This window comes from Microtus pennsylvanicus, chromosome 21 (genome assembly GCF_037038515.1).
Source record: "Microtus pennsylvanicus isolate mMicPen1 chromosome 21, mMicPen1.hap1, whole genome shotgun sequence".
Taxonomy (NCBI): domain Eukaryota; kingdom Metazoa; phylum Chordata; class Mammalia; order Rodentia; family Cricetidae; genus Microtus; species Microtus pennsylvanicus.
Window position 1 is genome coordinate 19,937,565 of NC_134599.1, and position 27,471 is coordinate 19,965,035.

Sequence of the window (27,471 nt, forward strand, 5' to 3'; positions counted from 1 at the left end):
AACAGCCTGGGGTGCTGTCACTCAGGATACCATAAACCTCATTTGAGGTCAGGCCTCTCATTGGCCTGGAGCTCCCTCATTAGGATAGTCTAGTGAGCCCCAGGAACTCTTGTATCTCTGCCCTCTCAGGACTGGAGTTAGAAGCCTGCCACCATGCCTAGCCTTTCGAGGGACTGAACGAGGTTGCTCGTGACTGCAAGGTAAGCATTCTCCCCAGCTCTGCTCTACCTCTTTTAGTATTTGAAATGAAACAAGGCCTGGTTGAAGACAGATGCTAAAAAGAAACCCCACACTAGCTCAGAATTGAATATAATAAAGGGCTATTTATTGGGGGGGGGGTAGACTCACAGATCACAGTCCTCTGCTTAAAAGGAGAACAGCAACAGAATCCCACAGCTGGGAGAGAGAGCGAATGTTGCGTGCTTTATGTGGCATTTATAATATAAGAGGCCACGCCCAAGTGAGCAGGTAACTCAAAGGCTGCTGGCGGTAGGAATTCCTACATCACCTCCCCTTTTTGTTTAAATAAGTTCTATAATACAAAATTATATACAATAAGAACAAATATCAGCTATAAAAATTAGAATTACAACCAGCACAAACAATATCAAGCAAGAAACATGTGATAAATGTTTCAATGATTATCGTATCCTACAACTATCTAGTTTTCAACCCCAATGAACATCCGAGAAGAGAAATACTATTACTTGAGTAAGCAAGAAGTGCAATCAAGCAACTTCAAAAATGTGCAACAAATGACAGAGACAACTAGCTACCAGGACAATCATCCAAAATCTCATTATTATCATTGGAGCAACCAATTTTGGCTAATGTTTAGAGTAACCGACAGACCACTTTCAGAGGCGGGAAATTTTTCAAAATCATCTTACCCTGTCTTGGGCAAGATTTGACAGTCTTTTTCTTGTATCCTGCTTGTCCTGTCCAGACATCAGACATTTTGTCAGTGATCAATACATGGGCAGTTTCTTGCCCAAAGGACAGTTTTGCCAAGGAAAAAAAAAACAAGCTCCAAGTGGAGTGTCTTCAGTACTCAACATTGTCTCAGGAATAGATCAGTGCTTATAGGAGCAATTGTGTCTCAAGTCAGCAGAACCTTAAGTTATTTAAAGGTCATATTCTACAGCTCTTTGAAGTGGTTGAAGATTACCTATCTATGCAGAATACAATCTCTATGTATCTAAAGAACCTAATTAGTCTAACTATAAGTATGACAAACAAAAATAACTATTGACCTATAATTCTTAATACCTATATAACTTAAAGACTAAGACTTCATATTAGAATATTAAACAATCTTTAAACAACTATGCAACAAATGAGGACAATAACCTCAAAATGTAAACAGTGTATAAGTATCTTGATCAGAGGTAGAAATGTATATTGCAATATGATAAATATATCCTAATATATCAATATACAAAATGTCTTAAGCAAAGGTAGAAGCATGCCTACAATATGACAAAATAACTTTGTCTAGGTATACAAATATTGTAGATGAAAATAGGAACATATTCAATATAATTTAAGTTTGTATCAATATACAATAATCTATACCAATGTAAATTGCCTACAAATAATAGCTCACAAGATTTCACTCTATTACTCATTATTATTAGTGTGAGTAAGCTCATACTAATCTATTATTCTATCCAATTTTCTCCATTTTTTTCAAAGAGATCCCTGAGCTTACATAATTTCCTTCCCTAACCCCCAACCTTGTACCAATTATAATCAACCCCTAAATGATGTCCCTAAACCTGAGAACAAACTTTATTGGGAAAGGGGATGCCATCTTCTAGAATTACTTCCAGCTGTCATGGGGCAATGTTTTTTCTATGACATCTTGTGAAAGTAAAATGATGGTTAAGTTTCAAGATTACTGCCTGGTATAATTGCAAATAGTCTCTGAGCATTCGGTAGGGTTTTTCTGAGGTTCCTATTTGGAGTTCTGGCCAGAATGTTGTAAAACAGTGTACCATTTCAGCTAACCAAGTTGGAACCATCTTGAGCAGCTGGTACCCAAAACAGTTCTCATAGTAGCGCTATCAGCATCATGACGTCATATCAACCAGGTGGAGTTGTGTTGTGGGGCCCCATCTTCTTCCTAGAAACTTCAAAGATTACTGCAGGAAAATTCACTGTTCATTGTGAAAGACTTAAACATTATTTATACAGACACATATACAATGAAAGGTACAATAGAGACAAACATAGGTATGAAGAAAAATAAATTTTTTTTTCTAAATTCTTTCTTCTTTCTGTCCCATACCATGGCTCCTGACATGAGACAAAAATTCTGAATTTTTATTTTAACAACATGATTGGATTTAGAGAAGGACAGAGTCATTGTCCAATTCCAAAGCCAGCTTTGATTTTTAAGTGAGTCATGACTATTATTTGAGTTCATGTTTAGAGATTCTTAACCTCAGATGACCTATCCTTTTTAGGCATCTAGATGTCCAAGGTCTCTCAATTTTTTTGAAGTTGTGTATTTTCCTGCAAAGACAAGAATAGAACCCTGCCCCAACCCTAATGAGGTTTCCTTACTACTTGATTAGTTGTCACCTCTATGGATGAGCCACCATTTCTCTTTCTCAAGAGATTTCTCTTTTTCAAGCTAAATCTTTATTAATTTTGATGGTATCCATAACTTTTCTTCGCCTGTTGAAACAAGAACAAAACTCCTTCTCCAACATAGTACATCTCCTGGCTTCCATTGTGAGGTCAACACATCATTGAAATATACCAGCTGATTTAATTCAGAAGACTTTTCTATTATCCAATGTCCCTCTTCTACTGTTGTCTTTTTCTCATTAGCGTTAAGAAAATTCAGGATTAATAAAGCATTATGTAATCTATTTCTGGGGGTATTTTCCATCCCTTTCTGTTTGTTTAACATATCCTTTATAGTTTGATTTGATCTTTCTATAACTGCTTGACCTGTAGGATTCTTTGCTATACCTGTAATATGCTTTATATTATAATAAGCAAAAAACTGTTTTATTTTCTTAGAAACATGTGCTGGACCATTATCTGTCTTTATTTGTATAGGTATGCCCATGATGGCTCTAACTTCTAATAAATGTGTGATTACTGAGTCAACCTTTTCTGCACTCAAAGCAGTTGCCCATTGAAAACCTGACTAAGTGTCAATGGTGTGGTGTGCATATTTTAATTTTCCAAAATCTGAAAATTGGAACACACTGATTTGCCAGATTTCATTCCTTTGAGTACCCCTTGGGTTACTCCCTGCAGGTAGTGGTGTTTGGTCATAGAAAGAACAAGTAGGACATCTCTTTATAATCTCCTTATCTTGTTGCCATGTAATAGTAAACTCTTTCTTTAAACCTTTTCTATTGACATGATGTTTCTTATAAAATTCTGAGGTCTTCAGCACACTTCTAATCAATAATCAATCATTATTGATTGATTATTGATTATTGGAATAATGCAATTTCTGCATTACCTTGTGCTAGAGGACCTGGAAGACCTGTATAGGATCAGGTGTGTGTTATGTATATGGGACAAAGCCTATTCCTGATTAAATCTTGTACCCGAATAAATAATGAAATCAATTCTGTATCATCTACTATATATTCAGTGGTTTCAGACAACTCTTTTTGCATATTGTGAATAAGTAACTATATTAAGAAATTCTTTAAAATATCCTAGTACCATCAAAATAGCATGTAATTCTGCCTTTTGGACAGAATTATAAAGGGCTTTGTTCTACCTTATTTAAATCTTCTGATTTATAACCTGCCTTTCCTAATTTATTTGCATCAGTATAGAATGTACGGACTCCAGTTATTGGTGTGTCCTGAACAATGTGGGGAAAGATCCAAGCAGTTCTCTTTATAAGATTAATTCTATCACTTTTGGGATAATTGCTATTAATCTCTCCTTAAAAATTAGCACAAGCCCTTTGTTTTTTTTAAATATTTATTTATTTATTACGTATACAATATTCTGTCTGTGTGTACGCCTGCAGGCCAGAAGAGGGCACCAGACCCCATACAGATGGTTGTGAGCCACCACGTGGTTGCTGGGAATTGAACTCAGGACCTTTGGAAGAGCAAGCAGTGCTCTTAACCTCTGAGCCATCTCTCCAGCCCCCAGCACAAGCCCTTTGACAAGGTTCATTGTCTTCCCATAAATTTTTAATTTCTTTAATAATAAAAGGCACTATAATCTCTGCTGGGACTATACTTGCTAGTTGACAAGGTCTTAATTTTCATTTTATAATTGATTCAGAGACTTTTTCCACATAAGTTTTAATTTTTTACTTGGTTTAGGTGGTAAAAAGATTTATCCTAATATAATATCTTCCCTTCATGCTAAAATTCCTGTAGGGAAAATTCTGGAAGGCAATATGACTAGAATGCAATTAAGATTCAGATTCACCCTATCCACATGTGCCTCCTATAATTTTTCTTCACCAACAATCAATTGCTTTTCTGCTTCAGCTGTTAATTCTCTGGGATTATTTAAGTCTTTGTCACCAACTAAGGTTTTGCTTAAATGAACTATTAGATCAGGTGTTATCCCAACAGCTGGTCGTAGACTGGAAATGTTTCCTAACAATCTTTGAAAGTCCTAAGAGTCCACAATTGGTCTCTCCTAATTTGTGCCTTTTGTGTTCTAATTTTTGTAAACCTATTTTATAACCTAGGTAAGTGACAGAATCTCCTCTCTGTATTTTATCAGGAGCAATTTGTAATCCCCATTTTAGTAAAACTTTTTTTTACTTCTTTAAACATTCTTTATACAGTATCTATGTTTATTAGATAGCAAAATGTCATCCATATAATGGTAAATTATAGATTTAGGAATTTTTTTTTACATATTATTTCCAATGGCTGACTTACAAAGTATTGGCATAAGGTAGGGATATTGAGCATCCCCGTGGAAGAATAGTACACTGGTATCTCCTTGGAGGCTGAGAATTATAAGCTGGCACTGTGAAGGCAAATTTTTCTCTGTCCTTTTTTTGTAAAGGTATAGCGAAGAAACAATCTTTTAAATCAATAACTATAAGAGGCCATCCTTTTGGTAATAGAGAAGGCAAAGGAATTCCAGATTGTAGGGGGCCCATAGTTTGAATTACCTTGTTGACATCTCTTAGATCTGTCACCATTCTCTATTTGCCAGACTTCTTTTTAACAACAAATACAGGAGAATTCCAAGGACTGGGTGATTCTTCAGTGTGGTGAGCATCTAGTTGCTCCTGTACCAGCTGTTCTAAAGCCTGCAGTTTGTCTTCTGTTAACATCATCCACTGTTTAACCATTTTAAAGTTAACCATTTTAAAGGTAGGGGCATTGGTACCTCTAAAGGTTTGTTAGTTGCTTTGTGTTCTTGTACAACCTGAATGGCTGGTGACCTTTGTGTATAGTACCTTAAAATATCCTTCCCAGAATTATGAGAATTATGGGACTTCAAGAATGTTAATCTGGGTATTCCATTGCTGCATCAGGCCACGACCCCATAAATTCACTGCAATATTGGCCACATAACAGCCTTCCTCTCTGTCCTTCTAGCCCTATGCATTCAACCTATCTCATGCTTTGTTTCACTTGAGATAGAGTTCCAATTCCTAGGAATTGAACATCTGCCTCTTGAAGAGGCCAATTTGGATGCCAAGATTCTGGAGTAATAATACTCACGTCCACACCCGTGTCTATCAAACGCACAATTACAATGTCATTTATACGCACTCTTAGCTTTGGTCTTTGATCATTTATAGAAGTATGCCAGAATATATGTTTCTTAAGTTCTATTGGAATTTTTGATTCATCCTCCATGTTTGCTCCATCATCAAGAACAGAATGGCTTTTGTTCAGAAGGCTCTGGATATTTTAATTTTCCTGGTGAGACATGTCCTCCACAGTGACTGGGAATGAATGGAACACATTTGACTTGGGGGCCTGCGAGAGGTTCCTCCACAGAGTTTCCTGTGTTGAAATAGGAGCAGCGGGCTGCGTTCTCGGCACCCGGCCGCCCGCACGGCTAGCTTTACCCGAAATAATTACACGGAAACTGTATTCTTTTAAACACTGCCTGGCCTCTTATTGGCTAGCTCTTACATATCGATCTAACCCATTTCTAATATCCCTGTAACACCATGAGGTGTCTTACCAGGGAAGATCTTAACCTGCGTCTGTGTCCGGTAGGAGAATCATGGTGACTCCCTGACTCAGCTTCTTTCTCCCAGCATTCTGTTCTGTTTTCTCCGCCTACCTAAGGGTTGGCCTATCAAATGGGTCTAGGCAGTTTCTTTATTAATAAGAAATCACTCCCACATCATTCCTGATGGTATCTGGTTGCCTTGTCTGTTTTTTGTTGATCTGCATTCATTGGTCTAATGTTGGCCTTTGGCACACCTTCTACATAATCCAGAAGGTTTATACCTTTTATTTTTGCCATTCCCAGAGGAGACATTATTTCTAGGAATTCCTTATCTATTATACCTTCTCAGATGTCCTATTCTACCACAATTAAAACATTTGGCATTTTGATGTCTCCTCTTCCCTTTGGAAATTGCTTCTCCTATCCAAGACTTAGTATTATATTCAAATGTCTCAATGTTCATTGTATGCAGGATCCATCCATCTATTGGTGCTGCTCTAACCTTTAAAGGTCCAAATATCTTTTTGCATTCTAAGTTGGCATTTTCAAAAGCCAGAGATTCAATAAGTACTCATCTAGCATCTGGGACTGTTACTCCTATTTGTACAGCCTTATTTAATCTTTGTAAAAAATCACTAAAGTTCTCTCTGGCCCTGTTTAAGATTCAACTTATCTTTCTAGTTCTTAAATCCTGTCCCAAACATTTAAGGTTGCTTTGTGGCATAGGGATAAGATTTGTTCATCATAAAGAGCTTGAGCCTGTGGGTCAGCATAAGTGCCCTCAGCAAGAATTTGATCTTGGGAGGTCTCAAGCCCTTTTACTTTTCCCTGTTGTTCTAAAACTTTTGTCTCTTTCCTGAAATAACATTTCCACATCAAGTGAGGCCTGTCATCCAGGACTGCTGAAACTAACTGAAACCAGTCATGTGGCATGGCTTTAAGGCCAGAAGTCCATGTCTTTACCATCTCCATAACAAATGCAGAATGCAAGCCATAAGTTACTACTACATGCTTAATTTCTTTTAAATCATTCATTCCTATAGGCATCCATCTACCTTCTTTGGATTCTTTTGAGCCTTTAGAACCTGATAATTTGTCAGAGTTGATTACAGGGTAGGAAGCTAAAACCCTGGGTAAGTAATCTCTGACAGCTACTGGCAATGTTAAATCCTGTCCTTGTATCTTCTTTCCCTGCTCATCAGTTGCAATAATTTCCTCAATCTTTTCAAATTTTTTTTACTACTGTCTTTTGTAAAGCCTTAATCTTCTGGCCTGTATATATATTTCTAGTGATTTCATTGAGGCACCTAGCCTCTGGTCCCCATTCTGTACATGTGATTCAAATTAATGTTACCATTTTCAATAGTGTTAAATTTTTTAGGTAACTTTTGATTTTCAATATTTATATGACATTTCATAACAGTAGCAAAATTACAGTTATGAAGTAGCAATAAAAATAATTTTATGGTTGGGAGTCACCACACGAGGAACTGTATTAAGGGTTGAAGCACTAGGAAGGTTAGAACCAATGGTTTAATCACTGGCAATGTTATAAGAGTCAACCCAATCATATACACTATAGTTGTTTGTTCCTTTTCTGCATAAATTTTGTTTTAGTTGTTATAATTAATGGGTGATTTTTAAAAATTCATTTGTCATTGATTCAACTTACCCTCTTCCAGCTGTATAAAATTCCATGTCATATCTGCATTCATATTGGTTATTTTGTCATTATCATCTGCTTACATTTCTCAGAGACTTTGGATCATCTTGTTTCCATCAGCTGGCCCGTTATCCTCCAGAGTCACCATCAACTGGAGGTTGCCTCAGCCTCTCTGTCTACTCTTCTGTGCTTCCTATATCCCATCTTCTCTTTTTCCTGATCTACTCACTGTTTTTGTAGAGAAATCATCCTTCACTCACTCCCAAAAAGAACTCAGGAAGTAAAGCCATGTACATCTTATACATCAGAAAGCATCTTGATTTGACCCTTCTTGCTTTGTTTCAAGACAGGGTTTCTCTATGTAACAGTCCTGACTGTCCTGGAACTCACTCTGTAGACCAGGCTGGCCTTGAACTAACAGAGATTTTCCTTCCTCTGCCTCCCGAGTGCTGGGATTAAGGCATGTGCCACCACCTCCTAGCTTCAACTCTTCCTCTTGATAGTATGTTTTCTGGGTTCAAGTTTTATTTTTTCTTAGAGTTTTGACACACTTTAATATCTTCTTGCTTTTACTTTTTGATAAGACAGATTCCATCTGATTCCTGATAATTGTTATGTTCTCTCTCACTCTTTGAATCTCCTCATGAATTGCTCATAGTGATGTAATTTTAAGTGTGATTTCATCCACTGTACATCATTTGTGGGGCTTTTTTTTAAATTTTATTTTCTTCTATGTGCCTAGGTGATTTTGACTACATGTGTGTCTATGCACCATTTGTGTGCCTGGTACCCATGGAGGCTGGGAAAGGGGATCTGATCCCTGGAGATCGAGTTAAAGATAGTTGTGAGACACCACATGGATGTTAGAAATTGCACCTGGGTACTCTGGAAGAGCAGCCATTGTCCTTCCAGTTTTTGAAGTTGTTGAGTCTTCTGAGCCATCCTGATTTTATTTTATTCAGTTTCCCTCCCTTTGCCTCTCTAACCACCATCTGACTCAGTTACTACACAGCAGACTATTTTAGATGTCATAAAGCTAAAACCAAGCAGTGCTTGTCCTGTGATTGACATCACACTTGGTATAATGTCCTCCAAGTTCATCCATGTTGTGGCAGACAGCACACACTTTTTCTTGTTAAAGGTTAAATATCATTCTCAATGTATACTCACATTTCCTGTAATCACTCATTCACCAGTGAGAATTTAGATTATTTGTGTAGTTTGCCTATTGTGGATAATTTTCTTGGAACACAGGACTGCAGACAATCTCTTTGATAGCCTGAATTCAGTTCCTTCTCCTATCTGCCCAGATGGGATTGATGGATCATATGATAGTTCTATTTTAAACTTTTTTTTTGAGGAACTTCTATGCTGTTTTTTCTTCTTCTTTCCGTACTGTTTTCCACAGAGAGTGCACAAATTCACATTCCTACCAGCAGTGTGCACTGCTTCCCTATTCCGCACCTTCTGAGACACTGTGGTTTTAATTTACATTTCCATGATAGTGATGCACGTGCTGAATGACCACGTGTTTTGGAAAAATGTTGATTCAAGATTTTGGACCATTTTAAAATGAGATGGGCTTTGTTTCTCAAGTGCTTCCAGTGTAGAACCTTGTGTCCTCTGCTTCTGGAAAAATCTTTTCTTAAAAATTGCTTAAATTACAGTGAGAGATGGGGGAGAAGTGGAGCAAGGGAGAAGGAGATGGAGGAGAGACTTGTATGTTGAGGTCAGAGGACAACTCATAGAAGTTTAAGCTCATTGTCTACCACATGGGTCCTGGGGTCCAAACTCATGTTTTCAGGCTTGTTGGCAAGTGACTTTACCCACAGAGTCTGTTTCAAAAACAAAAACAAAAAGCAACACACACACACATAAGTTTAAAAATAATTGAGGTGCTGAGCAGCGGTGGTATGCCATTAATCCCAGCACTTGGGATGCAGAGGCAGGTGGAACTTTGTGAATTTGAGGCTAGCCTGGTCTACAGAGTGAGCTATAGAGAAACCCTGTCTCAAAAAACCAAAAAAAAAAGAACTGAGGTTATAGCCCTGTGCTTGCCTATCAAAGTTTTAGATCCATTCCAAAGGGGAAAAAGAAAGAAGGGAAGGAAAAGGGTCTGGAGAGATGACTCAATAGTTAAGAGCCTTGACTACTTTTCCAGAGAACCCAAGTTCAGTTCCTGTCACCCACATGATGGCTGACAACCATCTGTAACTCCAGTTCCAGGGGGTCTGACACCCCCTTCAGGCCTCCATTGGCATCGTGCACACATGATGTACACACATACATGCAAGTATAATACTCAGACATGTTAAAAATAATACATAAAAGTAAAGTTAAGGGTATCTTAATTAAGCTACTCCCAAGGTCAAACCTCCTATTTCAAAAAAACAAGCAAAAATATACTTAAATATCCTGACCGTTAGTCAGGGTGGAGTGGATCTACCTGTATGGGTCATCTTAATGTCAAAAAGACCAAATAACCACACCCTAGGCCGCACTTGTTGTCAACAACATTAAACAAGCTCTGACCTTCAGAGAAGATTAAAAAAAAACAGACTCATTCATAATTGGGTTCTAGCCACACATAAAGGTCAGTGAGTCTACAATATGATATCCTAAAGAAGCTAAATAAGAAGGTGAACCCAAAGAAAAACATATAGCTATCCTCCTGGTTATGGGAAGTAGACAAGATTGCTGGGCAAAAAATTGGGATCTTGGGGGTGGAGTGGGAGGGGGGTAAGGGGAGATGGGGAGAGAAAGTGAGAAGGGGAGGATGGGGGGAACTTGGGGAAACAGGATGATTGGGATAAAGGAAGGTTGGATAGGGAGCAGGGAAGCACATATCTTAATTAAGGGAGCCATCTTAGGGTTGGCAAGAGATTTGGACTTAGAGGGGCTCCCAGGTGCCCAGGGTGATGTCCCCAGTTAGTTCCTGGGGCAGCTGAGGATAGGGAACCTGAAATGACCCTATCCTATAGCCATACTGATGAATATCTTGCATATCACCATAGAACCTTCATCTGGCAATGGATGGAGATAGAGACAGAGACCCACACTGGAGCACTGGACTGAGCTCCCAAGGTCCCAATGAGGAGCAGAAGGAGGGAGAACATGAGCAAAGAAGTCAGGACCATAAGGGATGCACCCACCCACGGAGACAGTGGGGCTCATCTGTTGGGAGCTCACCAAGGCCAGCTGGACTGTGACTGAGAAAGCATGGGATAAAACCTGACTCTCTGAATATGGTGGACAATGAGGGCTGATGAGAAGCCAAGGACAATGGCACTGGGTCTTGATCCTACTTCATGTTCTGGCTTTGTGGGAGCCTAGCCAGTTTGGATGTTCACCTTCCTAGACAAGGATGGAGGGGGGAGGACTTTGGACTTTCCACAGGGCAGGGAACCCTGACTGCTCTTCAGACTGGAGAGGGAGGGGGAGAGGAGTGGGAGGAGGGAGAGAGGAGTGGGAGGAAGGGGAGGGAAATGGGAGACTGGGAGGAGGCAGAATTTTTTTTTCAATAAAAAAAAATAAAGAAAAACAGACTCACATTTTTGGGCCTCCACACACTGCCCCCCCCTGCCCCCATACCCCCTTCCTTTCGTTCCTCTGTTGCAGGAGCTCCTTGTGCTCCTTCAGCCAATAGCCACTGAGATACCAGCCCATTGGGGCGTTGTCTCTGTCCCTTTAAAAAAGCGGCCACTTCCCTCTGCTCGTGCTCTGGCTTCCGACTCCACTTCTGGCAACTAGGCTCCCTTCCTGATTGTGCAGAGGGCTGTTGTCTGGGACGGTGATCTGTAAATTTTTCCCCCTTAAATAAATAACCATTCTATTAATCATAATTCAAAACTAGTGTGGGATTGTTTGTGACTTATGCCTTCATTCCTTCTCCTCCTCCTCTTCTTCTTCCTCCTCCTCCTCCTTCTTTTTTGACAGGGTCTCTCTGTGTAGCTGTCCTGGAATTCTCTATGTGGACCAGGCAGGTCTCAAATTCACAGAGAACCACCCATCTCTGCTGGAATTAAAGATATGTGCCTTCATACCTGGTTTTGCCTGTCTTTGTGTGGCCATCCTTGTTATGTGTATCTCTCTCTATCTTCCAGGTTTTTCTTAGAATGGTGCCAGTCACTGGATTTAGAGTCTACTTCTGGATAATGTCATCTTGAGATCCTTAACCAGGTTACATAGGCAAAGTCTTATTTCCAAATAAGGCAACATCTACAGTGAACAGAATTGGAACTCAGACACAGCCTTTTTGGTGACACCCAATTCACCACCATATCCACGGGAAGATGGTGGATAGGGAATTGAATATACAAGTTTTAAGTTCAAGGGAAGGACAAATGTTGGAGCACACATTTGTGGCCATCAGCACACGGATGGTGGCTAAGCTTTATAGAGAAAGAAGAGCCCCAAGGAACCATGTCAGAGAGTGGGGGGAAATGAGGAAGATTAAAGACAAAGACACAAAATTAGAAAGCGGGGGGCATGTGAGGTTATGGAGGATGGTAATGATGATACACATTTACATTGTATGGGGGTTCTGGTATCCTCTCTAGTATCAGAGGGGTATGTGTGAAAGCTCCTTTCCCTGGAAAGAAAGTAACAATGGTTAGTTTCTAAAAAATACTTTTGTTTTGAAAGGAAAATTAGAAACTATCTATCTAATATCTATCTATCTATCTATCAATCAATTTATCTGTCTATCTATCTATCCAACCTAAATGCCCCTCGATCGAAGAATGGATAAGGAAAATGTGGTACATTTACACAATGGAGTACTACACAGCAGAAAAAATATGACAGATTGAATTTTGCAGGAAAATGGATGGAGCTAGAAAACATTATTTTGAGTGAGGTAACCCAGACCCAGAAAGACAATTATCACATGTACTCACTCATAGGTGGTTTTTAAATATAAAGCAAAGAAAGCCAGCCTACAAATCACAATCCCAGAGAACTTAGACAACAATGAGGACACTAAGAGACTTACATAGATCTAATCTACATGGGAAGTAGAAAGTAGAAAAAGACAAGATCTCCTGAGTAAACTGGGAGCATGGGGACCTTGGGGGAGGACTGAAGGGGGAGGGGAGAGGCAGGGAGAGAAGCAGAGAAAAATGTAGAGCTCAATAAATGTCATGGGGTCACATATTAATTTAGCCCATAAAAAAAAAAAAAAAAAAAAAAAAATAAATGTCATGGGGGGGAGGGAACGACGCTGGACACCTAAGCGCAGATCATTTGTTTGATGAGAACAGCCTATAACAATCTTTCTTGGTTTTGATCATATTATTGAGAGAGCTAATGTTTGTAAGCTTCACTTGCCCAAGGACAGATAACTTCCTGGAATGCTGGGCTGTTGTGTTTTCGCTTCAGTAAACAAAACTGGTCGCCCCAACTGCTCAGGACATGCTTGATCACAAGGCCGGCAGGAGTTGCACCTGCAGGACGTGCTCAGGAGGTGTTCTTTCCCCTGATTGGACGTAGTAACCTTGTGGATTTTGCCTTTATGAGCACCTGATTAACCTAATTCAGCACCATTCTCTGGGAATTCTGGTTATGGACCTGGCCAGTGTCCATCTTTCTGGCCAATATTTATTAAACTTTGCTTTAATTAGATAATTGTGGATTTGGCCTTTCTCCTCACAATTTTCAGGTATAACAGTCTACTTTATTTTTTTAATCTATTTACTTGTATTTTTAACATGTATGGGTACTTTGCTGGCATGTGTCTCTGTGTACCACGTGTATGCAGTGAACTCGGGGGCCAGAAGAGGGCATCCATCCTCTGGAACTGGAGCTACCGACAGTTGTTATCTGCCCTGTGGGTGCTGCCAATGAACCTGGGTTCTCTGGAAGAGCAAACAAGTGTTCTTTGAAGGAGACTGAACAATAGGGTCTTCCTCTGGGACCCCAGATTAGGCCCAAACCACATCCAAACACCTGTTTGACCTTGCAGGTGAAGTTTTGAGAGGAGGAAAAGGGGAGGTCTGTGTTAGAGTGGGCTAGGATGTAAGCGGGATATCTTGACTGGGCATGTTCATTAGGTGAACCAAAGGGGGCTTTTGATTGCTGGACTTTGGAACTCATCCTCAGCCAGGCAAAGGAAAGTGTCCGAATAAAGGAAAGGACCGTCATGGTTTTGCTTTAGGAATGTAATCTAATGGTTTTTTAGCAAGACAGAGGGAACCGGGGAGAAAGGCAAGGCCTGTCAGAGTCAAATGCTCTAGTGGGCCAAGTGTCCCTTTGCTCTTAACTGCTGCAGCATCTCTCTAGCCTCCAAGGTTTTTTTGTTTGTTTGTTTGTTTTTACAATTCTTTTTGTTTTGTTTTTCAAGACAAGGTTTCTCCTCTCTGTAGCTTGGGAGCCTGTCCTGCAACTAGCTCTTGTAGACCAGGTTGGCCTAGGAACTCACAGAGATCTGCCTGCCTCTGCCTCCCAAGTGCTGGGATTAAAGGCGTGCGCCACCACCACCCAGCTGCCTCCAAGTTTTTTATTTGACCCTTGAGGGATCCATAAAGCCATAAATCCCATACATGTGGGAGGAGCTAAGTACTGGGACTCATCCACCAGCTACAGTCTTGCTGAAGGCAGGGGTGGTGTCCAATTCTGCTCCAGGGTCTCTGTCCTTCTAAGGTATGAGATTGTCACACACACCCTTGGAAGAGTGTATACAAGAAACTCTTTGTCCACTTTTTAAAGGGATTCCCTTTATCACTAGTGCGTGAGTGATGGGGGATGGAGAGCAAGCCGAGCGGGCCATAGGGAGCCATCCAGGGAGCCACGTTCTCTATGGTTTCTGCTTCAGTTGTCGCCCTGACCTCCCTCAGTGATGGAGGAAATAAATACTTCTCTTGCCATGCTACTTTTGGTTATGGTGTTTTATCACGGCAACAGAAAGCCTGAGACAGATTCTATATGCCATTTATCACATTGCCTGTAGGAAAGAAGCCAATTAAATCTGAGTTATATTATTAGCTATTTATCCCATTAAGTATCACTAACAAAGTTATTTCGAAGTTTACATGATTGACTTTTAAGTTCCAATGAAGAAATAAATCCATATTTATAGCTTAGGAAAGCCCTTAATATTTAATGAACGGAGGACTAATCCTTCCAAATATTAAACATGCCATAAATCCTCTATCATTAAGTTCATGGAACCAGTGCATCAAGAAGCAGGCCAGTGGAAAAAATAGGAAATCCAGACTGCTTCTAACATTAAAAATATATACATGTAAACTCACTATTGTTATTGGACCAGTGCACATGGAGCTTGAATATATGGCACATGTAATATCCTTCATCACTCAAGACAAGCTATACTTCATAATTAAACTGAGACAATTGGTGTGGTAGTTTGGGTGAGAATGGCCCCAATAGGCTCACGTTATTTGAATGCTTGTTCCACAGTTAGTGGGACAGTTTGGAAAGAATTACGAGAGCCCTGTTGGAGGAGGCATCTCACTGGTGGTAGACTTTGAATCCGTTTCAAAAGTCCATGCCATTCCCAGTTAACACTGTCTGTTTCATGGTTGTTGTCTCAAGATGTAAGCTCTCAGCTGGCTGGTGTTAGTGCAAGCCTTTAATCCTAGCACTCAGGAAAGCAGAGGCAGGTGGATCTCTGTGAGTTCGAGGTCAGCCTAGTCTACAGAGAGTTCCAGGACAGCCAGGGCTACACAGAGAAACTCTGTCTCAAAATAATAATAATAATAATAATGATAATAATAAAAAGATGTAAGCTCTCAGCTACTGCTCCAGCACCATGCCCGACTTTCCAGTCAAATACCATTGTCCCTGCTCTGGTGGCCATGGATGCCCTCTCTGAAACTGTAACCAGGCCTCCAATTAAATGCTTTCTTTTAGAAGTCGCCTTGGTCCTGGTGCTTAGCCACAGCAATAGAAAAGCAACTCAGACAATTTTAGGTAATTGCCTGGAAAAATATAAATGAGTTCATGCCTTGCTGCTTTCACAAGAATAAATAAAGTTCCTAAGAACTGCAAGAAGCAGAGGTGCCATACCAGCATGAGTGTGGGAGGAGCTTTCTGTGCTTCAAGCCCCAGATGGCAATGGAGAGATTGACAAATTCAACCTCGGAAAAACTGAAGCAGACTTCTTGCAAGCTAAAGCCAAGAGAAAATATTTACAACATGCATCAGAAATAGAACACTAATGGCTTTGTAAAGAACTCAAGGCCAAAGGAGTCAGCGGAGATTTCAAAGCCTGGTGGAAAAAGAAGTAAACGCTGGGCATGGTGGCAGAAGTCTGCAATCCAAGCATGCTGGAGGCAGGAAGGAAGGGGCCATTATGAATTTAAGGCTAGTTGATTGTCATGGGGAGGTCCAGGACAACTGAAAGAAGGGGTAAGGGGGCAAGTAGAGAGGGGAGGGAGATGGAGGAGAGAGAAAGATGCTCCTGTATCTCACATCATAGAGATACAGGCTGGGAAGTGGCTCAGGGGCAGAGCACTTGCCTAACATGTGTGAAGTCCTGGGTACCATCCCACTCCTTCAAAATCAATAACTAATATATTATAAAAGAGAATTACACAGAAATTGAATGAAGCTAGACAAAACTCTCTGGGGGGGGCTGTATGGAGCCACATCAATTCAAACTTCAATTGTGAAAAGCAAACAGTACAAAACCTATGGAAGAAAAGTTTACAACATAGAGCAAAATAATATTTGTATTTAACCTTTGACCACGATCTAAATTTCTACATATTTATCAAAAGAAACACTCAGATAATGTGCATAATCATTGCTTCATTATTGGCAATGGCAAAATATTCTTATTTGATGCTCCAAATAAGAAATTGATCAGGTCAATTATCATACATGTGCACGCACAGCTGTCAGTGAAGACGAGATTTGTACATTGCAGTTGAGTAATATTCATAAAATATTAAGCAAAGCACATGAGATGTAAATTGTGTGCCACCCTTTGCCCAAACATAAGAGGGTGGTTTTTTGGTTTGTTTGTTTTTCATTTTCTTTTTTTTCCAAAAAGAAACATACAAATTATGTTTAAATATGGATGTGAATAGGATCGAGGAAGCCACCTTGAATATGCTCTCATTCTGAGGAATAAAATGAAAAATTAATACTAGAGAAAGTATTAAGGGAATACAAGCATGACACACACCTCTAATTCCAGCACTCAGGACGCAGAGGCAGGTGGATCTCTGTGAGTTTGAGGACAGCCTGGTCTACAGAGTGAGATCCAGGACAGTCAGGGTTGTTACACAAAGAAGCCCTATTTTGATAAATGAGAGAGAGAGAGAGAGAGAGAGAGAGAGAGAGAGAGAGAGAGAGAGAGAGAGAGGGAGAATTAAGGGGCTGGAGAGAAGGCTCAGGTTAAAGAGCACTTGCTGCTCTTGCATAAGATTGAGTGAGACTCCCAGCAGCCACAGTTTACGATCACCTGTAACTCCAGTTCCAGGAGATCCAATGCCCTCTTCTGGCCCATGGCACTGCACACACATGGTGCACATACAGACAAGCACACACACACATACATATAAAAATAAAATAAAATGCATTAAAATACATCTAAGCCAAGCATGGTGGTAGATGTCTATAATCCCAGTGTTCAGAAGGCTGAGGTAGGAGGGTTATGGGTTCAAGGCCAGTCTGGGGTATATAATGAGTTCTAGTCCAGCTTTGGCTACATAAAAACCCTGTCTTTAAAAGAAAAAATATCTAAACATTTAAAAACAACAGAAAATTCATGAGTCCATAATGACATTAAACAAATACGGATGGGATGGGGAGCGAATAGGAAGTTCCTCGGAGAAGAAAGCCAATTAATGAATATAGATAAGAGGAAGAAGGCTAGAAATAGAAAATCGCCATTTGAGAATCACCACGGGAATAATTGAGTCAGGCAGAAATCAGCAGCAGATGGGAACACAGTGGGTACGGACAGCTGGGTGACAGCATGCAAAGAAACATAGCAGCTGTCGTCACCACTGGAGAAGCCACCTGATGAGCCCGCTCAAATGTCCTCAGGATGTCCAGAAGGCATCTGGAAGAAAATTCACTAGCTCCTGAGAAGGGCATGGTGCCCCCCCCCAAAAGAGCTAGGTACTCCTACCCACACCTAGGGGATGTCACAATTCCCATTTTTTAAAAGGTTTTGCTAGTCCATTCTGGAGGAAAGCAGGGGAAGGAGGAGGGAGAAAGATCCCCGTTAATAAGAGCAGAAAGGATTCTATTTTTAAAAAAGGGCTGCAGTGGGAAAAACAAAAGCCAAGAGGAGGATGGACTTGAGCATTCTAGAAGCTGGGCCAGAGACTCTGGTAAGGAAAAGAAGTCACAGCAGGCTGGGTTCTAGCCTATGTGAGTCTTAGGAGCTAGGACCTCCCATCTCTTCCCCTGTGTCACCACGGTGTGGATCTGATGCCCAGCTTGTCTGCTTCCTCCATACCTTTGAGAGGCCACAACACCCAGGTCCACAGTCCTATGGGCCACTAGCAGCAGGGTTTCCAGCAGAATCTTGGTGGTGCTCCCGCCTTTCATCCGGGAAGAGCCACTGAGCCCCTCGGGCTAAGGAGGCAATGACACTAACTGGGAGAAAGAACAACCCAGGAGTCTACCAGTTCTCCAGTTCATGACCCCTGAGCACGGAGAGGTGTTGGTGATCTTTCGGGTGGAGTGTGGTTGGTGATCCCTGGGCACGAGCGTGTTTGGGGGTCCCTATTAGACACTCACTCTGATTAGTGAGTTATGAGCGTATCTTTTCCTGGTGGCCTTGACTATGTTTATAAGGATGGGTGCTGTCTCTTGTCAATTGGGTCAAAGGTTTTCAGAGAATACTTTTCGTTCTTTTTCTTTTGTTTTCTTTCTTTCTTTCTTTCTTTCTTTCTTTCTTTCTTTCTTTCTTTCTTTCTTCCTTTCTTTTTCAAGACAGGGTTTCTCTGTGTAATAGCCTTCACTGTCCTAGAACTCTTTATAGACCGGGCTGGCCTCGAACTCAAAGAGAGTCCCTCTATTTCTGCCTCCTGAGTGCTGGGATTACAGGTGTGAGCCACCACTGCCCAGACAGAGAGTATTTTTATTTCTGAGAACCTTCCCCACCATGTTTTATGGTAGTCTGCCATTCCTTAGTATCAGATTTCCCATGCTCTGGACAGGCACGTGGAACAGACACTCGGTGGTACAGATTTATAACTAGTACCTCACAAAGACTGCAGCAGAGAAAATGACATGTGATTAAAACAGAAGACTAAGGGCTGGAGAGATGGCTCAGGGCTTAACAGTGCTCACTACTCTTGCAGAAGACCTGAGTTCAGTTCCCAGTACCTACAACTGGGAAGCTCACAGCTGCCTGTAACTCAGCTTCATGGAAAGTAATACCCTCTTCTGGCCTCCATGGTCACCTGCACACACACACACACACACACACACACACACACACACACACACACACACACACAGAGAGAGAGAGAGAGAGAGAGAGAGAGAGAGAGAGAGAGAGAGAGAGAGAGAGGCATACCTAAAAAATAATTTTAAAAATAAAGCTCTGAAGAAACAAACACCAGCCGGTAGAGTCAGGATGAGACATGAGATGTGGGACAAGAACAAACTACATACACCATGGAATTTCCCTTCCTATCTCACATGAGGATTAAGGGGAAGGGCTCAGATGTGCCCACTACTGGCAAAGGGAGGTAGGAAGCAAAAATTTTGGTTAAGGAAGAAGTAGGGAGTCAGGCAGTGGTGGCGCACACCTTTAATTCCAGCACTTGGGAGGCAGAGGCAGGTGAATCTCTGGCCTATAGAGCAAGTTCTGGAACAGCTTGAGCTACACAGAGAAGCCACTTCTGCCAAAAAACAAAAACAAACCCCCCCCCCCAAATGAATAAAATCGCATTCTGGTTTTTAAAGCCATATTTGACATTTGAATCTGTAAGGGACTAGAAGAGACCTAACAGCGGTTAGTTAGCCGAGGCTGTCTATTCATAGATAGCAAAAGGCCCTTTTGAAGGCGTTCTAGACTCTCTGACCTGTTCTAGCTCTTTTAGACTGTTCTAGTTCTTCTAGACTATTCCAGAGTCTAGAAGTGCTTACTGCTTACAAATCTGAGAAACAGGGTTGAAATAAGATTAAAAAAACATTTTGAGTTAAGAAAAAAATAGGACTTCATTGGAAACATGTGAGCTGACATGAAATGCCTTGGGGATTTGTCCCAGCAAGTGAAAAGCAATTCTCATCTGCTTGAAGAGGAGCATGGAGCAAAGAAAGTCTGGCCTACCCCAATGGCAGGATTGAGCACAAAAGCTTCCTGTTTCTCTTGCATCTTCTGCATCCGCTCCGCTACTGGCCGGAATGTTGATCTCCAGTCTTCAATGGGGTCATTTCTGAGGTCCAGAGAAACACGGAAGAGGAAGGACTGCCTGTGAGGATCTGAAGGAAAGGCCTCAGCTGGCAGTTCAGCTCAGTGAGGGAGTGGGGTCAGAGGTCAGCTACTTCACAGAGAAATATTTGGAGCAACTGGGGTGGGGTGTCTCTGAACCCCAAGGATTGGGTTAATAATACCTCCAGCAATGAAGCCAACATTCAAGTTTAAAGTTCCAGCCAGAAGTCAAGGATCAACACTACCACCTTATATTCCATCTTAGACTCCTTTGAAACCCTTCCCATCCTTTGAATACATCTAGAATCTCCCCGAGGAGTGAACCCCTGCTACCTGATGGAGGAATGCTGGTCCCTAGTGAGATATAAAGTCACGCTATTAACTGTAGCATCTGTTGGTGACTAATCAGGAACAAAGCAATGTGTTAAGGAGACAAGAGAGCTAGTACAGTCTATGTGCTTAGCTACAGACTGTGGAATCTCGAAAGCATGAGGGTCTTCTGAAGTGGGGGATGATTTGTGATTTGCTCAATGTGGCATGGCCTCAAAGACTGAGCCCACCCTGCACACAGCATCCCTGGTTGTACCTTATCACATCTGACAAGAGTCCATCCCTTTTCAAACTGTTTCTTTTATTGTGTATATGTGTGTGTGTGTGTGGTGTGGGGTGTGTGTTGGGGTGTGGGGATGTGGGGAGTGTGTGTGTGTTCATGTATATGTAGGCACTTGTGTGCAGCTCTACACACACCTGTGTGTGGAGGTCAGAGTTCAACCTTAGCTACCTTCTCCAATTATTCTCCATCTTATTTTTTTGTTTTTTGTTTTTGTTTTGTTTTGCTTTTTTGAGACAGGGTTACTTTGTGTTGCTTTGGAGCCTGCTCTGGAACTCGCTCTGTAGACCAGGCTGGCCTCGAACTCACAGAGATCCACTTGCTTCTACCTTCCAAGTGCTGGGATTAAAGGTATGTGCCACCACCGCCCAGCTTCATCTTATTTTTTTTCTTAAATATTTATTTATTTATTATGTATACAATATTCTGTCTGTATGCCTGAAGGCCAGAAGAGGGTGCCAGACCTCTTTACAGATGGTTGTGAGCCACCATGTGGTTGCTGGGAATTGAACTCAGGACCTTTGGAAGAGCAGGCAATACTCTTAACCACTGAGCCATCTCTCCAGCCCCCCCCCCTTTTTTTGAGACAGGGTCACTCACTAGACTAGACCTACAAGCCAGCACAGCCAGGAATCCTCCTGCCTTTGCTTTCCTGGCACAGGGATGGCAGGCACACAATAACCCCTTCTGGAACGATTTTACAGATTTTTCTCCTGTGTGAATCCTGAGGCAGACAAGATTCACCTATTTCATACCCATTGTGTAAAGTGCCTTCTATTGCTGCCCTCAAGTTCATTTCTAACACTTCCTAGAAACCCTAGAGAGAGGAGACCTGAGGAGGGAATAGAGAAAGCACCAACATTGTGCAATAAAAATTAGGATTCCCAGACTTCATTGAACATCAACACCCCGGGATGAGGGGCGAAGAGAATTATGTTTTGCAGTAAACATCCAGTTCTGGACACCACACCTACCCAGAGATTCAGCCTCAGCAGGTATGCACAGAGCCCTAAACTGTATTTTTTAAAGCTTCAGAGACAGCTCTGAAGATGAGCCAAGACAGGGAGCCACCGCTTTAAGGAACAACTGGAAGATCTCCACGCCTACATTGTTTGAAATTCTTAATTTCACTTAGTCACAGGGCCTGAAATTAGCACCCGCTGCTGCAGATATATTTTGGGTGAAGAGTCCTCCATGAAAAGGATCCGGGTTAAGAGTATCACAAACTCATTTACACCTTAGTACGAGTCACACTACAAGCCTGGAATCTGAGACTGGGAAGAGAAAGAACCAGGCTCTCCCACTGCAGACCCCCATGGACAGGAAGCCCTCAGGGCCATCAGGTGATCCAATCCAATGGCTTATTCAGCAGAATTGCCCAAACTTGGCTGTGCGTTGGAATCAATCACCAAGGACAGTTTAACAAAACAGATATGTCATCGCCTTACCCTAAATCAATAAAGAATGACATCTGCACTGTATTGGTTAGCCACATGGAGTATCAGATCAGACCAAGTGGCCATTTGGATAGGACAGCCTGGGCTACATAGCAAAATCTTGTCTGCCCTCTCCCCAACCCAAAGAAGGTGGTTCTGCAGCACAGGGCTTCAAGCAGGGAGGGGCAGATATGAGCAGTCAGAGAGGAGCAGAAACGTGCCGGGATCGATGAAAGAAAGAGCTTGAGACAAAGGAGATGGAAAGAGGAGTGCGTGACCACTGGGGACCCACTGCTATGCTGAAAAGATGCTTGGGGGTCACCCCAGATGGAAGCATAGACTTTTGGGGTATACACGTTCCTGACCCTGTTTTTTCCTTCTAGCTCTTGTCTTTTTTACCTCTTCAATTCCTGCTCTAAATCTGTGGTTTATATAGCTTTTGCTTTTTTTGGTTTGTTTTTTCTTTTGTTTTTTGGTGTTTTTTTTGGGGGGGGTATTTGTTTGTCTGATTGTTTTGACACAGAGTTTCTATGTGTAGCCCTGGCTGTCCTGGAACTACCTCTGTAGTCCAGGTTGGCCTCAAACTCAGAGATGCACCTGCTTCTGCCTCCTGAGTGCTGGGATTAAAGGAATGGGCCACCATTTTGTAAGTGCCTTCCACCCTTTCTGAAACAGAGGAGACCATTTAAAATGGAGCAGCCAACAACTTCAAAAGCTTAGGGATCACTGCATATTTACTTTTACATTCTGAGACTTGGCAAGCAAGACCATAGATCCATCTTCCTGCTGATTATACTCTGAACTATTGACAGAGATTTCTGTCACCCTCTCCCGCCCCCATCCCACAGCCATTCAGTCCCAAAGAAACACACAGAGGTTTACATTAATTATAAACTGGCTGGCCTAGTAGCCCAGGCTTCTTATTAACTAATTCTTACATCCTACATCTTAACCCACACTACTTGTCTATGTTAGCCATGTGGCTTGGTACCTTTATCAGCGAGGCATGTCCCTGTGACACGTCCCTTCCCCGAGCTCCCCCAAGGCCTTGCCAGTCCCAGCAGAAGCCTCACCTGGCCATGCTCACCGGATTGAAGCCAACCAGGACTGGCAAGAAGACTGCTGCGTTATCCATGCAGTAGTCCATCTAGCCTGCCACAAAGGGTGCCTGATGGTAGCAAGAGAGGCAGGCACAACGAAGGGAACGGCTCTGAGTGTTCCCCAAGGTCCACAAGGAACCTGCCCCAGCAGGCTTGCTAGAAATACTAAAGCCTCAGCCAAGACTCGCTGAATCCAAATTTGATGTGGGGAAGCATACGCCTTACAGGTACCCCAAAAGTTGCAGAACTATCCTTTCTCTGGGCTATGATTTCCTTGTATAGTCCAGGCTGGCCTTGAACACACAATCATCCTTCCACCCCTCCCTCCCGAATGCTGGGGTTACAAGCAAGAATCGCCCAGCTAGGGCTACATTTTTCTTATGTTCCTCCACAGAAATCTTCCAGATAGTGAAGTTCGGAAATGACTGATCACAGTTGTAATGGCAACGGCCTCCTTTAGGTCAACGTCCTGTTGAGGTCATCGTCCAACAGCTGGGATCTAACGCTCTGCACCCTGAACTCTTAGAATCAAAACTGTTGTGGGGTTGACAGGAAATCAAACCCGATGCTTCTCATACAAAACATCCTGAGAATCTTGTTAAAATGCAGACTGACCCTTCTGTAGCCTAAGAGCTAACAAGTCCCCCCTTGATGCTGATGGTGGGATGAAACCAGAAGCCAGACTCTTCTGTGAAGACTCAGACAGTAAATACTTCAGGCTCTGTGGGCCCTATGATCTCTGTCCAACTACTTAAGCCTAGTACAAAAGAGGCCATGAATTCTAAGTAAACACGAAGACTGTGTGCCATTAAAACGATCTACAATTTCAGGCGGCTGGCTGTGCTGACTGCCAGCAATGCTTGCTGAGCCCTGGACTAGTCTGTCTATCTTGGCTCAATACACAGTTATTCTGAGATAGAATTCCTTCCCTCTCTTTTCATATTCATAAAAATAGATCAAACCGGTGAAAATTGAAATCAAATTCCTTGCGTAGGTTTTCTATTTCCTGGTACCCACCTCAACATTCTCCTTTTCTTTCTAGTCCCACCCCTTCCTCATAAAGTCGCCCCAACAGCCTGCATTCATACTTACAGAGAGTCCTACAGAAATGCCTATGACAGTGACTCTCTTCTTCCCAGCAGCCACCTAGGAATGGAGGAGGTGTGAGTTAGGGTGACAGGGAACAGGGGGTCTCCTGGAGGAGGTATGAGTTAGGGTGACAGGGAGCAGGGAGTCTCCTGGAGGAGGTGTGAGTTAGAGCTACAGGTTGTGAGGAGGACACCAGGGTACAAATCTATTGTGTGAGAAAAATCAGGACCAGAGGAGGGGCCAGGCCTTGGTTGAGGTTGGGGTTTTCTAACCCTATGAAAAGGGGCCTCTCTAGTTGAGTAGTATTGGAAAACACAGACCTTCCTCAGCTCATCAATCCTGTATAGGGCACTGTCTTCTGTCCGTTCCTGAGAGGCCACGGCAGACCTAAAGACGCAGACACAATCAAGGTCAGTTGCACTGGCCGAGAAGCAGAACCCTATAGCTCGTTAGGAAGGGGCACACGGAAAGAACAGAACAGAGAAAAGTTACTATTGAAAGGGCACCTACTGTTTAATTGAGACCAAGATAGATACACCAAGGAGTTAAAAACAAAACAAACAACAGCAACAACAAAAAAAAAACAAAGGAAAAACAAACTTCAAATACCTACAAGGCCAAGTAGGTAATAAAAGTCTGTAAAGGAACCAGATATAAGGCAATGCTTTGGTGGAGACTGAGGTAGGTTCAATATAATCTTTGACAGTTACATTCAAATGCAGTTTCTAAAATAAATAAATAAATAAATAAATTGGGGCTACATGCGCAGGTCACTTACCTGTCGCCGCCTGCAACAGGTAAGTTGCAGGTATGTGTAAAGAGGCTTTTGTCCCAAGCCTTTCATCAGGTGGTTAAAAGAGACCTGACCAGGAGGAGAGAGGGTAGGAAGAAGGAATGAGAGAGAGGATGCGCTGTGGAGTCTCAGTTTCTAGAGGACTGGGGATGCAGAATGGTCTTTTTAGACCGATACTTCTCCCTAACTTATTTGCAATCCGCCACTTAAAGATGCAGCCAGATTAGTGCTGCGTGCAATGTGGGAATGCTAGCCAGAGGAGGGCGGCTATCTCGTGAGGTAGAGAAACCGGACTTGCTCCCAGGCTCAGCTTTTGGAAAGGTGGTGGGGAGAGAATATATCTGCGGAGAGAACTTGCCTCTAATTAGTTCTATGGTTCTGGGTGACGTCCCCAGAAGGAAAGGAGAAAACAGGGAATTAGCATACTCACAGACATGAGGAACGCCATGCAGCCAGAGGTTCTTCCTCCACTCAGTACTACCAGGCCTCCATCTGGCTCCTGAGGAAGGAAAGAAGCCCAGGTCAGGAAGAATCATACCTTTTCTTTCTCCTTTGTCAATGACAGAGGAAGACAGAACTCCTCAATCTTCTCTTCATCATAAAACTGAGCAGGACATAGGCTGTGTGAGGTAGCAAAAAAGAACAATGATTTGGAGAAAGAACTCCTCTTGGCTCGCCTCTCAGACTAAGCTATTCATTAAAATTCTTACTTATTTCAGCAGGGACTTGAGAGCAGTTCTGTCAACTAAATAAAAATAAACAACCAAAGCAGACGCATCCAGCTGTTATTAGCTGGGTACATTCAAGCTAGCTACTGTGAGCATCCTTTCTTTGTTTTCTGGTCTGAGAAGAGAAAAGTGGAAAAAAAAGACAATAATGCCAGTGTCACAGGTTTCTGTGCAGGCACTGAGTGAGTGTGAAAGCGCATTGCCAGGGATGGAGAGGTGGCTCAGCGATTAAGACACTGGCTGCCCTTCCAGAGGAGCCAGGTTTGATCGCCAGCACCCACATGGCAGCCTCCAGACACCGGCAGCTCAAGTTCCTGATGATCCAACACTTTCTTTGGCCTTCCAAGGGCACCAGGTACTCATGTAGTACACAGACATACACACAGGCAAATCAACCATCCTCGTTTAAAAAATAATAACAATAGTAATAATTTTTTAAAAGAAAATGTATGCTGGTGCTGGATGGTGGTGGTGCACGCCTTTAATCCCAGCCCTTGGGAGGCAGAGGCAGGCAGAGCTCTGTGAGTTCAAGGCCAGCCTGTGAAACACTGTGAGTTTCAGAACAGTCTGGGCTACACAGAGAAGCCTTGTCTTGAAAAACCAAAAACAAAGCAAAATTAGAAAATGTATTGCTGATGATAAAGTATTCATCTAGCAATTATCATAACTACTATTGATGACCAAGATAATAATAAACATCCAAAGGGAAGACCAAGATAATAAAGAGTTGAGATTTATAAAAAATCAGAAACGGAGACCCAAGAAAGAAGACATTAGAGGGAACAGCAGTGTCTGGATGGGAAGCAGGCGGAGAGTTAGTACCGTCAAGACCTCCTGGACTTTTCCAGCCACTTGCAACATGGTGGTCAGAACTGACTCACTGTACAGTCGCTGTGGAGAGTGGACAGGAATCAGTAGGAAGAAATGGGAGCTAGGAGGGGAGCATGCGACGGCTCTGTGGATAAGGGGATTGCTGCCAAGACTGATGATCTGATTTCGTTCCTGTGACCCACATGATGAAAGAACAGACTGATTCCCAAAAGTTGTCCTCTGGCCTCCATACATTTCCCCATGGAATAAATCCTCCCACCTCACAAAATAAATACATAAATAAACAAAAAAATGGGGGATGAGACAAAAAGGAAAGAAACAGAGGACAGCGGATTGGAATGGAGGAGGGGGCTCAGGATTTCCAAAATTAGAAACCGTAGTCCGGGAGGGTAGAAGTTGAGATGTGGTTGGCTTAGCATCTCTTTGGCAGTGTCTGAGGTTTGACTGTAGGTCACCTGGTAGGTGTGCACGATTTGCCCCTCCTCCTGGAAGATCTCAGCATCACACTGCCCCAGCAGCTGAACAATTTTCTCTGCATCTGCTTTGTCCAAGTTCCGGGTCAGGGGATTGGACTTCTCTGTGATTGGCACAGCTGCTTCATACCCTGACAACTAGAGAGAAGGGGGCACAAAGTCAGGAACAGGAAGCCTTATGCTTGCTGGGCTGAAGGCGGGAATGGAAGTAGGCACAGTATCGGGCTTGGATTCACA

The 27,471-nt window shown here is 42.3% G+C and overlaps 1 protein-coding gene across 1 annotated transcript in view; it reads right to left on the minus strand.

Annotated features, from left to right (window-relative positions):
• The window catches only part of LOC142839589 (glucokinase regulatory protein-like), a 31,770-nt gene that overhangs the window by 3,875 nt on the left and 424 nt on the right, over positions 1–27,471 (minus strand). The window contains 11 exon segments of the mRNA XM_075955804.1: positions 17,786–17,843; positions 18,246–18,364; positions 20,073–20,178; positions 23,294–23,388; positions 24,413–24,466; positions 24,730–24,796; positions 25,188–25,204; positions 25,206–25,271; positions 25,633–25,701; positions 26,753–26,821; positions 27,217–27,372. Of these exon segments, the coding sequence (XP_075811919.1) occupies positions 17,786–17,843; positions 18,246–18,364; positions 20,073–20,178; positions 23,294–23,388; positions 24,413–24,466; positions 24,730–24,796; positions 25,188–25,204; positions 25,206–25,271; positions 25,633–25,701; positions 26,753–26,821; positions 27,217–27,372 (876 nt within the window).